This window comes from Streptopelia decaocto (genome assembly GCF_964273445.1).
Source record: "Streptopelia decaocto genome assembly, chromosome: 6".
Lineage (NCBI taxonomy): Eukaryota > Metazoa > Chordata > Aves > Columbiformes > Columbidae > Streptopelia > Streptopelia decaocto.
Window position 1 is genome coordinate 64,374,963 of NC_138660.1, and position 15,000 is coordinate 64,389,962.

Consider the following 15,000-nt stretch of genomic DNA (forward strand, 5'->3'; position numbering starts at 1 on the left):
ACAGAGGACTACCAACGACAGAACCCAGTCATAAACCTCTAATTGAACACGATGCTTGCACTACACACATGAAGATCGAAGATGAGACAGAAACAACAGCTTCCACTCCTCAGAACAAAGTTCTGGTTGTCATTGGGACACTCACCAGCTTTAGCTTTTCCACTGCCGACAAAGCCCAAACAAGACTCAGTCATAGAGATTTGGAATTGCCCTCTGAACCACACTTGCCTGGAGCCCTAAGTCTCACCTCTTGACTCCTTTGGAGCCTAAACCCAAGCTCCAGTACCACTGAAAATTTTAACCTTCTTAACTTCCTACTGGGTATTTGCTGAGTACTTCTAACCAGGGAAAATTAGGTTTTCAAATAAATGAATGATTACTGAATTATGAAACACATTATGCACTTTTACCAATGAATGTAAAAGTGGCTTTTATAATACTGAGGGAATTTGATCCCATAATTAAAGGGAGAAGGAACATAGTGCCAACGATTTATTAAAAAGTACAAAATCTCTTAAATATATTTTCAGTAAAGTATGTGCAACAGGTTTTATTGGCACTTGTTAGCAATGACCTGCATATGTCATTTGTATGAATACGGCCCTATCAAATGCATGGTGATGAGACACATTTCACCACGCTGCCCTTTATATAGACTCTATTTATACATGAAGATGAATGAATTGACAAGACAAGAGGTGCGGCATATAGATTTGATATACTGGCATAAATTTAGGATGATCTACATTATTCATAAGCACTGAAGCCACAAATGAGATATGTAACAACATCCAAAATGAGTGTCAATAGAATCTGTTCCCGCAGTGCACCATCATATATTCCTATCTGTCACATATTCCTTAAAATTTCTCCTTCTAAGAAATCTGGTGCGCTCAGTCTGGAAAGTGATGTTGCCTTGGGATCTGCAATAAGACTTGCCTGGGAGAACAGGCTCTCAGAAACCTGCCTGAAAAGAAGTGGACAGAAAACATGAAGAATTTCCCACTCCCAAATTACTGCCTCTTTTCCAATCGAGTTGTATCACAGTTGGGGACCCAAAAGTGATTTGGATCAGAGCAATTTCTTGGTGTCTTAAAAAAACTGCAAAATCAGAACTAAACCAGTTGAAATATCACCAGTTCAGCAGGCAGTAGATATGACAGAACTGACAAATAAACTAATCCCAAGTCTATTTTTACAGCCTGAAGAGGTGGAGGGATACATGTCTGCATTTTGCAAAACACATATGAGCTAGAACACTGGATATTTTGAAGCTCACCCATTGTTAATGTACATTTTTAAAAGGTTTAATTTACTACATCATAGGATTTGGTTGTTCGCTTTATTACCACAGTATCTCCAGCACAAATCTGTGTGTATTCAGAATAAACCTTACTAGTTTTTCAGATGGGTGAAACTGCTTACAGAGTCGTGGTTGTCAGAAACTGGGAAATGGAAGGAGTGTGCGAAAGAGTGATATAAAAATATTAGAGATGAATGAGCACTTTCATGCCAGATACAAACCAGAAGCTCTCCACAGAAGTCCTTAACCTCCCGTTTGAAAGGGAACTAAGTGTTTTCACCTGTTAAATTCTCAATCTGGATTTCAGATGAGCGACCTTTGCGCAAAGATTTTGTTTCCTATCTGAACCATCCAGTCACTCGCACCTGTCTTTACATTTAAATAAATATCGAAGTGTTACTGAAACAGAAATAATGAATAAGGTCTTGCACTGCCAAGTAAAATAAAAAATGTTTACTGTCTTTAATAATTTTAATGACATATTAATATTATATAGTTCTACAATTATGAAGATTTCAAACATGTTCTCTCACTAATGTCAAATAATTTGTACATAAAAACTACCTCTGGAAATATTTATTTTTTGGTAACTTTACATTAAGAAACAAAAGGAAAGGTACCTGGAATTTCAGTGAAAGCCTCTCCAAGCATGGACACGTGGAAAGGAAGATCTTGCTCTTTCAGTTTCAGCAGGACTTTAAAGAAAGTCTCGGGATCTTTGTCATGTTCCCTTGAAACAAAAAGAACTTATATCAGCATCACTTATGTTTACTCGTAGATTTGTTTCAAAAAATCAGAACAGTATTTCTCTTAAATTGTGATTTCGGGGACCAAACATCTGCAGCGTAATTTCCCCCTTTGCTTATGGCACGTGGTTGAACTTTTTCCTCGACTCAGCGCTCGGGATCGAAACTCAGTTTCAGCAGATTCTTCTCTCTCTTCGCTGTCTTCAAATGATGCCTTTGCTCTTCAAATTACCCACTTTGAAAGCGAGAAGGGCTGAGTAATATCTCACCTCGCTAAAGGCAAAAATCATGTTAGAAAAAGGGGCAAAGTAAGAAAAACAACTTCTTTGTTTCTGTCAAAACATACATATACAATCTCCATTACACTTTATCTCCTTTTTCAGGAGGAATAGGTTAATCACAAACTTTTGCTTAAAATTTAGTATCTCCCAAGCTGGAATTTTATGAATCCATGCTGCACTAATATAAAGCTTCTGATCCATTCAGTGCTTTAGGTAAAGAAGGAAGAAATAAACTAACACAAGCCATTTTCTACCCTTAGACTTTTAAGGAGGTAACTGGAAGTTAAAACAGAAAGTAAGAAACCTGTACTTATTTATCATCTCAGCTGAAGATAATTTTAAAGGTTTGTACGGGTGTAACACTCAATGCCTTGCAACACAAGCTTGGTTATCTAAAAAGAAAATAAAAAGCTGATTTGCTAATCTATCTGCTTCACTAGGAGAGAATGAAAGGGTCGAATGGTACCACAGATGATCTAAATTTCCCAAATTCTTATAGTAAAAATGAAATAATTCCCCCCCTCCAAGGTGAATATTACATCTTGCATTTAATTACTCTGCTCTGAATTATTGTACTTCAGATGTGCACCATATGTCTTTAAAGTATTTTTGTTTTATTTATTATTTAGAAAATTCCACTGCTCTCCTTCCTGTATTAAGGGAAAATCTATAGCTCAGCTGTCCTGGCGTCTTTCTTCACCGACTAATTTTGTAGAGTGAATCCGTAGGTTTGTCACACTGCTATATGAAATATTAATAATTATATCATTCAGGAAATCTGAAGCCAAATGACATCTGCAGCTCTACATGTGTTAATTTCTCATTCAGTCAATATTTTTGGTTTAGGGAATTAAAACAAATTTATCTTACAATTAACGTGTCTCTCCTAGGCTGAGAAATCTTCGGGAACCGTGGAGTTTTCAGAATTAGTTGCATTTTCTTGAAATAAATGCGGACAATAACGACTTTAAGAAGTCCTCCTACTCCCAGATTTGTTGTGTTCTCCGTAATAAGGAGGAATGCAACTGCATAAGCTTCATAATTTGTTTCACATCTGTGAACCAGGAGTTTTCCCGGTGGTTCCAGGAACCAAAGTGGATACAAACACCGGCTTGTGGAGAGAATTTCTTCCAGTTACAAAGATCCTAGAACTGCCTACTAGTTTGTTTGCATCTTCACCTGTTTCTGGTAGGTAAATTATGTGCAGGAACGCATTGCGGTATTATAGTTCCCTCCAAATTCCCAGCTCAAAGAGCCAAAATGGGATTACAGTGGAAGATTCAGACTTGGCTGGAAGATCTGTATTGAAAATGTGCAAGTTTGCAAGGAAAACATAACAGCTTTGGTGCTGGGACTTGGTGTAGAACCATAGAATAGTTTGGGTTGGAAGGGACCTTCAAAGGTCGTCTAGTCCAACCCCACTGCAACGAGCAGGGAATTCAGTATAATGTAATTCAATACAATATAATTCAGTGTAATTCAGTACAATGTTTCCTGTTTGCCTCAGTTTCCCCCAGGCGGGCTTTTGCGGGTGCTTTACAAGCGATCCCCAGGAGCTCTGATGCTGAGCTACCTGCATCTCACCCCGAGATGGACCCAAACATCCCCGTAAAACGAGGAGACAGCCTCGACAGACAGAGCCACGATGCTCACAGGGATCTTTCCAAGCTCTTCACAGCCCCACTATCAGCTTTGCAGTCACACAAAAAAAGCCCTTCCAGCAAAGGATCTGCTTTCCCTCTCCCTTTCCAGAAGAGACCAGGGGTCCCGGAGGCAGCCAAAAGTGGAGGATGCTGTTGGAGCCACATTGTCAAGGAGCTGGCAGGAGAATCCGGAGCCTTACAGCTCGTCGAAGCCACATAAGCTGCACATATTTAGGAAAACTGATAGGAATTGGAAGTTGCAGCTTTGTTTAATAGGTGGGGAAGAACAGAAGGAAAATTTGGCACCCAGAAGGAATGTTGAAAGGGGAAGCGTTTCCTCTGCGCTGGAGCCTCTCGGAGGGTTTTTCTGCTGTAGGTGATTCTCCTTCCACAGCCCCTTTTAAAATACTTTGCTTTTACGTGACGCTCGCAGATTTTAATGACACGTTTTGTGAATCTTGTCGTTTTTTTTCTATTTGTGAGGTCACCTTATTCAATTTATCAGTTCCTATGACTTTTCCGCACCACGACCATTTCATTTTCCATTAAGACCTGCTTCTGGTACGCGCACCTACAGATTGCAATATATTATTATTCCTACAAGTTAGTAAAGGTATAGCTGCTCCTAGTAGAAAGTAATAAATAGTAAAAGACCACCTCTTTAACTACATCAAAAAGAAGAGAGCTCTGCTTCTTGGCTGACATGGAGAAAATCATATACAATCCAGTCTGCCTTACTCAGCAACAACTGCTAAACACACCAGATTGTCATAGCAGTGATCGTGGAAAAAGATGAACACAATATGGAATGTCTGTTCTGTAAAGATCTGCTCAAAAATGACGTGCACTTTTGGCTGCATCTGTTGCATTTTTGAGCTTTATTAAACAGTATTAATTATATATTTTCTTAAGAAGAACTGCAAAACTCTATAAAAGCCTGATATTAAAATGGAAACTTCTAAGTGATTCTGTTTGGGGAAAAAACAAGCTGATTCTAGGGTCTGGCTTTGTTGCTTAGCATAGGTATTTCAAACACTTCTGTATTTCTACTTGATTTGATATGCATCTGGTAAAGGCAAAATAAGAACTGGGTATGAAGACGCGCTAAATTTCACTGTAAAAACGTGAAAATATCAGAATGACCAAACTCCAGCTGTAAATGCCACAAACCAGACACAGGCACCACATCTATACTTGGATTTGAGAGCGCTGTGCTGCTGGAGATATTGAAGATCCATGAACTGAACGCTCATTTCTTTACCCTTTGTAATCTGAAATAAAACTTCCAAGACTGTCCCTGAAATGGGGATTGGGAGGCTGGTGGTAGCAGCAGTACCACCATTGTATCTTCCATTATAGCTTCCATTATATCTGCCTTAGATTCCCTGTTTATAAAAGGGGTGTGACTGTCATATTTTCACCACAGAAGGACGCTGTCACGATTAATTGATGACTTGACATCCCTCTTTTCAGCCTAAAAAATGATTTTAAAAAGCAACTTCATAGCGCTGCGATGATGCTCCTCTATACAATCAATGGCAACAGGGTTCAAAACAGTTTTCTGCTATTCAGGGGTGTTGTGAATTCAGCCTCCAGACTCACCCACTGCTGGAATTGGAAGGAGAGTGCACAGAAACCAGCTAAACTGGAGTTATTCCCTGTGGCTGCAGGATCCCCAAGTCCCTTATCAGTGATGGAAAACGTATTAAGTTAAAAGAAATAAAAAGGCAGAATTTGGCCCTTTACATTATTCAGTGCATATCGATCTCTTGGATTTGAGTGAAATTCATTAAGAGACCCATATGGTCTTCTGTGACTTAAATTTAATTTTTTAATTAAACTTATCATACATAGCGATAATCGCAGTTATTTAGGGTTTGGAGAAGACACATATAGCTATGCAATGCGAAAGCACCCGAGTTGGGGAGAAGAGACAAGACTTGCTCAAAGGGGCAAAATAAATGCAGTCTCTTTAAACAAAGAATTAAACTTACAGTTTATGCAAGTTAATCAGTAACCTGAAAATGCTAAGTCAGGAAAGAAAGTCTTAATATTTGAGAAAATAACATGTAAAGGGTATGTAATTCTTATGATAACAGCCTTGTTGAGCCATCTCTCAAGGTGCTACATATTCTGAAAGGGTTACAAAAAAGCTCTGCTAAGAGCAATATTAAAAGGGTCGATCTTAATCTTCTTAGGACATTTAGCATGGGAGATTTGCAGCGGTGGAGAATCCCAAATTGTCAGGGCAAACAGTCATATTTCATTTTTTACAGTGCCTTAAAACCAAGCGATTCAAACTGGCTGCGTCTCCTTCTGCCTCCCCAATTCATCGTATCATTGGAAGTGGTGTGAAGTGGCAACGCTAAAACAGGTACAAAATCTTCAGAAGTTATACTAGCGTTTTTTAAAAAATTATATATTTTTTAGAATACATATCAAAAGATAAACCACAGATTTCCACCTATCTGCAATTATCGCTAGAAAATGGTTCTGCAACCAGGGAGGAGAGAAAGGGACAGGGGACAAAGCACAGGGAAGGAATGAGGGGCAGGAAGGGGGCTGGGGAGCATAGAATGAAGTCCATGAGCATAGAATCGATAATTAAAAGTGAAGGAGATGAAGTTTCTAAGACCTTGAAGTGGATGACAGTGGCTCTTTAGTCTCAGGAAGGTGAAATATTGAGGAGCGAGTTTGGCAGATGAGACGGGCAAAACAACGTCAAGGGGAAGAGAACCACAAGAAGAGGAACAAGAAAATACAAGTATTCAAGTTGAAAACTGAAAAATCATGGCATATCCAAACCCAGAGGGAGAAAAGAGAGAGTAAATAGAAGAGAAAAAGGAAAAGGTATAGACTCAGAAAAATGAAATGAAAGAAAACTACTCAGAGAGAAGATGCAGAGAGCATTTGAGACTGCTATCAGTGGCAGAGAAAAGGTCAGAAAGAAACAGTAAAGATATAAATTAGGAAGCAAAAATAAAACTGTGTGATAATTAAAGGAGAACCAAAGAGGAAGAGAATAGAGCAAAGGCACACAGTGGCGTCAGCAGTGAGGATGGAGAACAAAAAGAAAAGGTAGAAAATCTGCAAAATCCCCCTAAATGTTTCTGTTTTCGGGAGAATGAAGGTGAAGGAAAGCGTGGGCAGCCCCTGCTGCTGAGCTGCTCCCCTATCGCCCCCGGAGCCAGGGCTGAAGGTGCCTTTATCCCTGTAACGTTCTTCGTTTGGGTGATAACAGCAGGAACTTGAGGTTCTTGACTGTTTTGGCTGATACGGTCCAGGCCTGGGGAGGGTGATGAAGGATGCCACAGGCTGATAAGGGTGACTCATGTGACATCAGCCTCCTGTTGACCCTGTATCCGTCCAGGGCATTTTCAAGAGGAGAACAGCAGCATATCAATAAATGGTGTATTTTTTTGCACGCACGCTCTGCTGAAATAAAAAAAAACCTAACCTAAAGAAAAGCATCCATCCTTTTTTCACTGCGTTTACTGTACTACACCCTGATATTTTACGTTAAAGCTTGAGTTCTGCAAGATTTGAATATAGGTTTATTATAACTTAACAGTGCTAGAAAGTAGCAGTTAGTCACAAAATATAAGCCTGGCCTTCAAACCAGAGAATTTCAGCGTTCTGGTCTTTTCCTGACACTGATTTCCCAGGTTTCCCCATCCCTAAGAGAGGGTCTTACAGGAGCTTTCATTTACAGAAATGTGCTGAGGATCAGAGACGGGAGGATAATATTCTTCTTAAAGTAAGAGACTCATGTTACAAGCCTATTCAATATCCCAAATGAAACACATTGTAGTCATTATTTTCACGAAGGACAGAAGACTTGCCTAAATCAAATGACTTTAATATGCGTTTTCTATGTTAAGACTGGGGGGGTGGAAAAGCCAGGCAAAAGATTATAATTCTAATACCAAATTTCTGGTAACAATGCTCACGATAACTGCAGGGAAAGAGCTACCAGAAAAGAAACAAGGGGGAAAAGAAATAACTATGAAAATGCAAACATGAAGGAAAAGTTAATTGCTTTCCATTTATTCAATTTAGCACAGTATTTTTCCATCTTTTTACATTTCCAATATGAGGTAGGGGTAGACTGTAAACATGTAGTTAAGTCCAATGAGTTTTCTTCTTCGGCTGATACGCTTACAAAATGTCTTTGCTGTAATTGTGCCTCTAAACATTGTCTGGCATCATCAGCATCAAAAGTTACCACAATATCCAATACCCCCTCAGTTAATAGAAAATGGAGTCAAGGAGAAGAAAACATTTCTGCGTAAGAGTCACTGAAATAAAGGCCCCTCCAGAATAGATTGGAGCGAGCCATTTGGAGTTCCTACAAACAGAAATGGTCCTGATCCTTTGCCTGCGCTTGCAAAACACCTCTGCAAGCCAAGGAATTAAAAAATGGCACTAGAGAAGCAAAAAGCAGCCAAACAGTACTGGCAAATACAGTGTTTTATTTTCTGTTATAGGCCATGACGTATTTACAGTGAGGAGTGTGTATTTTACCTCCTGATTTTTTCAAATTGCTGGCCTGAGAAAAATGGGTGGCGTTGTGCTTTACGCTGGAAAAGCATTTTCTCCTATCTTGTGTTATCTAGAAGAGATTCATAAAAAAAAAGAGAACCTTGGGAGTTTATTGTTTAGATTCTTCTTCTTCTCCCCTCACAATTCGCGAAGGAAAAAAACTCAAAATAAAATATTGCGCGTTCTCTAACCAAAGAAACCTCAGGATCAGCATCAGTCATTGAGCCTCCTGCTTATTTCCTAAAGAGAGATTAACCTTCGAAGACAAAGACCAGTGTTTGGTCTCAGTTACCTCGCTGTAAAAATCAATGCACTTTTATTTGGATGCCTTTTCATTTCTTTTATTCCAGCTTAGAGAACCTAGCTTTTCATAAGTATAGGATTCAGATAAAATAACCATTTTACTCGAATTTGCAACACAACCCAATAACGGCTACGAACTACTCCCAAATAGTTTCTTTAAAACAACATATTAAACTTCACTTCCTTTTCTGTTCCAAAGGTAACATAACAAATGGTTTCCTGTTGTTGTGAGGAAAGATAAAATAACCTGAGTCATCCTGACAGCCTTGATAACCATACACAATATATCCTATTGTAATTCAACATGCTATAAAAAAGTCATGTCATGGTAGTAATAAATGACTATGGACGTGGGAAAAAAAAAAAATCTACTCAGGTAGTTACTTGAAAGAACAGAAGATTTGAATGTAAGTTACTACATAAAGAATTACATCACCAAACATCTGCCTGGGAATGGCACTCCCACCATACAAAACCTTGTGGCCCCTCTATGATTTCCATGGTGGACTCACATCACCAAACTATAAGTATTTAATAGTCCACCAGATTCAGTGCCTGGGTCAAAAAAATAAGTCCTGGTCCTTACTAATACCCTGATGGGAATTAGCTCAGGTACAATACTGTAACTCATCCTTTTTGGATTTGTGAAGCTGTCATCTCCAAGGATGAAGCTCCTAAGCAGGAACTTCCTTGGCACCAAGACCAAGGCTCGAAATTCATTATTCAACAAGATTAAAGTAACTACGAATCTCATCGCTTCTGGAACAAATCAACTCATTTCGTTGAGGCAGTTTTTGCACAAACACACCTGAGAAAAAGCAGAGATTAGAGGACGAAGGGAGGGGGAAAAAGGGTGAAAACACAGAGAAAAGGAAAGCAGGGAGGACAAGAAGGGAAAGGGGGAAGAGAGTCAAACTTGCTGTGCAGTAAGAAGAGGAATCTAATTAAAAAGCTTTGAAGAGAGAAACATAACCCCTTATTATTGGTGAACATAAGGAAGAATACTAAATAATTTGCTTAGGAAATATTTGATTTTTGTCTCCTGGAGACTATTCGCATACTTTGGTCAGGGCTACTGTGAACTACTAAGGGGGCTGGTGGCACTGTCTGCTGAGTTTGCCTGAGACTTCTTATTAGAAAACTTCTTTATGACATTTCCAAAGACTGGATCTATTTTGGACTATCATCTTCTAGAAAAATTCTGCCAAAAGTTCTCCAGAACATCCAAAGAACAAGATTTAAAACATCTTGCAAATATTACATTTCTAATAAGCCTCTGGTTTAGGTATTTCAACCACTTTTCAGTTTAAGGTAAGAACTGAATATTTGGATGTGTTTGATTTTGAGTCAAAGATACACTTCTTGTGTTGGAAGTCTTCCTGAAAACATAGACAAGCCTTTGGAGAACTTCTTTTGTGCCTGGTCACTGAACGGTCCACATGTCTTGGGCAAGATAGTCCTAGTCCTGCAGGTCAGGTTGCTAAAACCCAGGTAGGATCTGCCATCTGAAATAAAACCACAAACCCTGTCTTCACTTTCAATGATTCCTCCACTGAATTCAAAATAAAATTTGCAGAATAAAGAGCTGTTTTATATGCATTGAAAATAAGGAACAACAAGAAAATGTAAATTTGGTTAAGAAAACAAAGCAGTATAGGAGATGGGTTGAAGAGGCTTTTCCAGTTTGACTGAAACTCTCAGATGCAGATGAGAATAAAGCAAAGGGGACAAATAAGATCTCAACAATCTGAGTAGTTATCCAAGAGCAGCATGGCAAAGAAATAGTGAACTGAAAGAAGAAGCAGAGAAGAAGGGGAAAATATGCGACACGACACCGGTTCTCACGGGAAAAAAAATGCAATAAGCTGAATAAGGACACCAGTATAAGAGACCATGAGGATAACACAGTCAGGTTGGACAATGGAGCTTAGGAGAAAACAGGGACCAATGTGTTGTAGAAGGTCCCTTGTACAGACAGGGAGGGTGACTGAAATGATGGAGATGGAAAAAAGTTGAGAAAGTGGAGAAAAATCAAATTTGCTGCACAAGGAGACTATATAGGAAGAGAAAGGGAGACCTTCTTGCTCTCTACAACCACCTGAAAGGGGGTTGGAGCATGGAGGGTGTTGGTCTCTTGTCCCAAGTAACAAGCAATAGGACAAGAGGAAATGGCCTCAAATTGCACCAGGGGAGGTTCAGATTGGATATTGGGAACAATATCCAATTGCATTGAACAGGCTGTCCAGGGCAGTGGTGGAGTCACCATCCCTGGAGGGGTTTAAAAGGCATTTAGACAAAGTTCTTAGGGACATAGATTTAGGTTATGGTTGGACTCGACGATCTTAAGGGTCTCTTCCAACCAACCATGATTCTATGATTCTAATCTATGAGAGAAAAGGAAGAAGTTTGAAAAGCCAAGACAAAGCTTGGGTGAATGGAGAAGAAAATGACTGTTTTGATGGCAATAGGTGGAAAAGTGTGAGCCCCCTTCCCTCAGGGCTTTAGACCCACCAGTTCACATGCATTTCTGCTCAGACTTGGGCTTTGTAGCTGCACAAGAGAAGAAAAACACCATAAAATGAGTTTCCCATCATGGTAAAAGGAAGAGCCAAGCTTACCAGAGTTTACAGGGCAAACTGATACTTCTGTTCCAAACTTAATTAATCTTAAAATGTCCAAGTGATGCAGTTGCAATCTTACATTAACTTAACGTCAGTTTTTCAGCTGTGGCTGAAACATGTATCATGACAGGCTTCAGAGGAAGGCACTAAAGCAGCTGCCCTATGAGCATCCGGGTGGCACAGAGACAGTGAAGAAGGAAGGCTTCTGCCTGTGAAATTTTAAGCTGAATCTTTATGGTATTTAAGCTTTAAGGTACAGGTACATCAGAGTGCAAAACCATCCCGTGGAGCAGAAAATAGTTCATGGGGCTTGAATTTTGCTCTTGTTACAGGTAACAGTGCTCTGACAGCCCGACACCAATGGTTCACTACTTGCAACCCACCTAAGATGCTGCTTCAACCTTGACTTTACAGGAGTGGAAAAAGGGTTTACACCAAACTGCTCTAAACGCAACAAGAAGCAGAACTGGGCATGGAGCTTAACTATAGAAAAGAAAGAAGAGTGCTTAGTAGAAGTGAAAGAACTAAGTGTATTTGGGGGAGCAGTGGGTAAAAAAACAACAAAGTTTTATTTTAATACGATTCTTTTACAGCCTATTAAGTTCTCCAGTATCAAAACGAAGTCTGCTAAAAGTTAGTAAATAAAGGCTTTCAGGAGAGCTTTATTAAATCACTTATGACTTATCAAGTTAAAACTCCCACTCAGATATCTTAATAAAACTTCCAGAGAATATATTTAATATTCCTGGAAATCAGAAGCCAATTACTAAGTGGAGGGGTTACTGTCTGCTATGCCACCCATCGGCTTTCTGTAAATAGAATATTTACCAACAACTTGGATTTAGTTCCTTAAAGTTTCAGTTTCTGAAGGTCAAATAACTATGTAACTGCTTAATAAAGAAGCAAAGAAGTACCTCTAAATATCTCCAAGCTCTGATGGGCTTATATTCTGCTCCTTAGGTGAGGTATTAGCAAAGCTTATTTATTTTCATTTCCAAGGCTTTTATTTGCTCATTCCCTTGTGGTAAAGCTGATTTCCATGATGATTCCCTTCTTAATTTTAATACCCTTTTTACTCATCATATAGACATAAGAATTTTCCATAAAATAATGAAACCCTTCCAAAGGAAATGAAGACAACTAAGAGAGGAAAGTAAACTACAGCTTACTCTTTTTTCTCCTTTTCAATTAATTGATCCACTGTCATATGCATATATGAAAGATTTTTTTTAATGAAAGGAAAATAAGGTTAATTAACATAAAACCCCTCACTCCTTGAGATGTTGAATTTTGTATTTTATCCATGCTGCCTTAAGTGCCTTGATTTCCCAGTAATGACCTAGTTCTCCTAATGAGTAACATTAACCCCTGGCTGTAGCTGTCCAGGACTTAATTGTCAACTGGAGCTGAAATAGGAGAGTTTGCCGATCAGCAGGTATGTGGTATATTAACTCATGTCATTTCAGACCCTAATAAATAAATCTGTTGCTAAGGCAACAGGAGCATCAGCTGTATCACTTTTCCCTTCTTCTTTTCCTCCCCTTCTTAAAGCAAACTGCCTTTCACACCGAGCTTTTTAAAAAAGGAAATTAACTACATGTAACCATAATTAGAAGAAACATCGTTTCTCATCTCAGAAACATATCTACATTAATGAAAGAAGGCGTTCAAAACGAGGACTGCTTTCTGCTGTGACCAGGGTGACTGAAATGATTTCCCTCCACTGAGGGAATGCAATTTGAAGTATACATCTGAGCGAGAACAGATCACAAAATGTGCTAGTTCTTTGTATTTCTGAGAGATTTCCCCTCTCCTTTAGTGCGTTGCTGATGCCAACCGAGCAAACTGCTTCAACTGTTAAACAGGAGCCCAGAACATTGAAACCGGAGGAGAAAAAACACCACTCAAACCCAAACACATTCACTAACCTTCTGTGAATCTTTCAATACAATTGGCAGACATGCAACCTTTCAGAAAGCTAAAAAACACCCCATTTTCAGCTCATCACAATTACCCACTGATGAAAATCAACATACTTGATAGAAACATAGATGCCATCGCTCCTCCCTGTCCCACAGAGGCAGTTACCTGGTCCTTGCATGGGGAAAGCAAGAGAAAGCTGGGGCAACATAAATATGTGTGATTTGGTGAGCAAAAGCTGGTAACTCACCTTCTGCCTCCATTTCTCTAAGATCAGATCCCGAATATTCCTGTTTGAGACTAACTAATTCAGGAATTTATAGAGCAGCAAAGTGCATACAAGTGCAGGTAGTACAATAATCTTTGTGTTCCACAAGGTTTGGGAAGGGAGATCTCAGTACTCTCTGTTTAGGGTCTCACAGGTGAATGTCACAGCCATCACTTAATTCCTGCCATTTTATCACAGGATGAAGTGTCTGTCTTATAATTTTCAAAACTAACAGGTTTACGTTTAGTTTGTAACTACAGAACAGTTCTTCTCAATCTCTAGTTGCCCACATCTCAATCAGAGACCAGGTAGGAAGGGAACTGAAGAGAAGGTCATAAAGCAAACTCTTGGAACACTTACTAGAGGCTCTGTCCACGCTGCAAACATCTTAAACTACTCAAAATTGTATCAGGCTTTTAAGCTGAAGAATAAAGAGCATCTTTTTTGCAATTATCAAAATTAGAGATGTTTTCTCCTCTGGACTATCAACTTCTCCTAGCCCTTTGAGAAAATGGGCTTTAAGAAAGATGGAAAAAATGAAGGAGAACATTCACACCTGAGAGATCTTGATTACATGCTGAACGTTTCTACAAGCTCATAAAAACAGCGATCAAGGAATAGTGCACCTTCCACTGGAAGGGTTCAGTACCCCGAATCCCCAGCCATGGGAAGAAATTTCAAGGTTAGACTTCACTGAATGAACAAGCAAAGAAGAGACAATTCCAAACTGCCCTTCCAGTTAACATTTAAATCTGAACTTCTCAGAGTATTTCATTAACTTTTTTATTTGCTACTTATAAAAAACCTCTAATATCTGCTCTCCAACTTAACTTCAGCTTGCATGAAAGTGAAGTTACACTATTTTTTGCTTGAGGTATTGAAGAACTGAGGGTGTCAGCTTCTACTTTCGTGGCACTGGTTCATTCACCACATGTTATCTGTATTGCATCCCTGGTGAACAGAGTTTTCTTTGGGGGTATTAGACAGTTTTTCTTAGACACAGCTAAAAAGTTTCCTCTTTGAAATTGTTATTTTACACGTTTTTATCATATCTGGTACCTTTTAGTCAAGGCTGTATAAACACTTGCATTTTAAGTCTTTGCTTTCGGTCTGTCTTATCTATCCACCACGTTCACCTTTTTGGATTAAATCTGCCAGAATCATTTGGTTTTCAAAGGTGAAGTTTCCCTGCAGGAACTCAGTCCCCGTTCAGCACAGATCTAGAGCCAAACTCTCCACTGCTTTCCCAAGCAAAGGAGCAGAACAGACCCTGCCAGATGTGGTTCCCCTGAAATGGGGGATTTACTTTCCTTTGACCACACATAACCTCTGTCCTCCTCAAATGACATTGCACGAGTGGCCACCCAGCTTGG

The 15,000-nt window shown here is 39.3% G+C and overlaps 1 protein-coding gene across 32 annotated transcripts in view; it reads right to left on the minus strand.

Annotated features, from left to right (window-relative positions):
• Nucleotides 1-15,000, minus strand: part of GTDC1 (glycosyltransferase like domain containing 1) — a 187,612-nt gene that overhangs the window by 16,307 nt on the left and 156,305 nt on the right. For all 32 annotated transcript variants that reach the window (XR_014184294.1, XR_014184295.1, XR_014184296.1 and 29 more), the window contains one exon: nucleotides 1,924-2,033. Coding sequence is in view for 28 of the 32 variants with exons in the window: in XM_082055202.1 (XP_081911328.1) it covers nucleotides 1,924-2,033 (110 nt within the window). In the remaining 4 variants the exon portion in view is untranslated. The remainder of the gene's footprint in view (nucleotides 1-1,923; nucleotides 2,034-15,000) is intronic.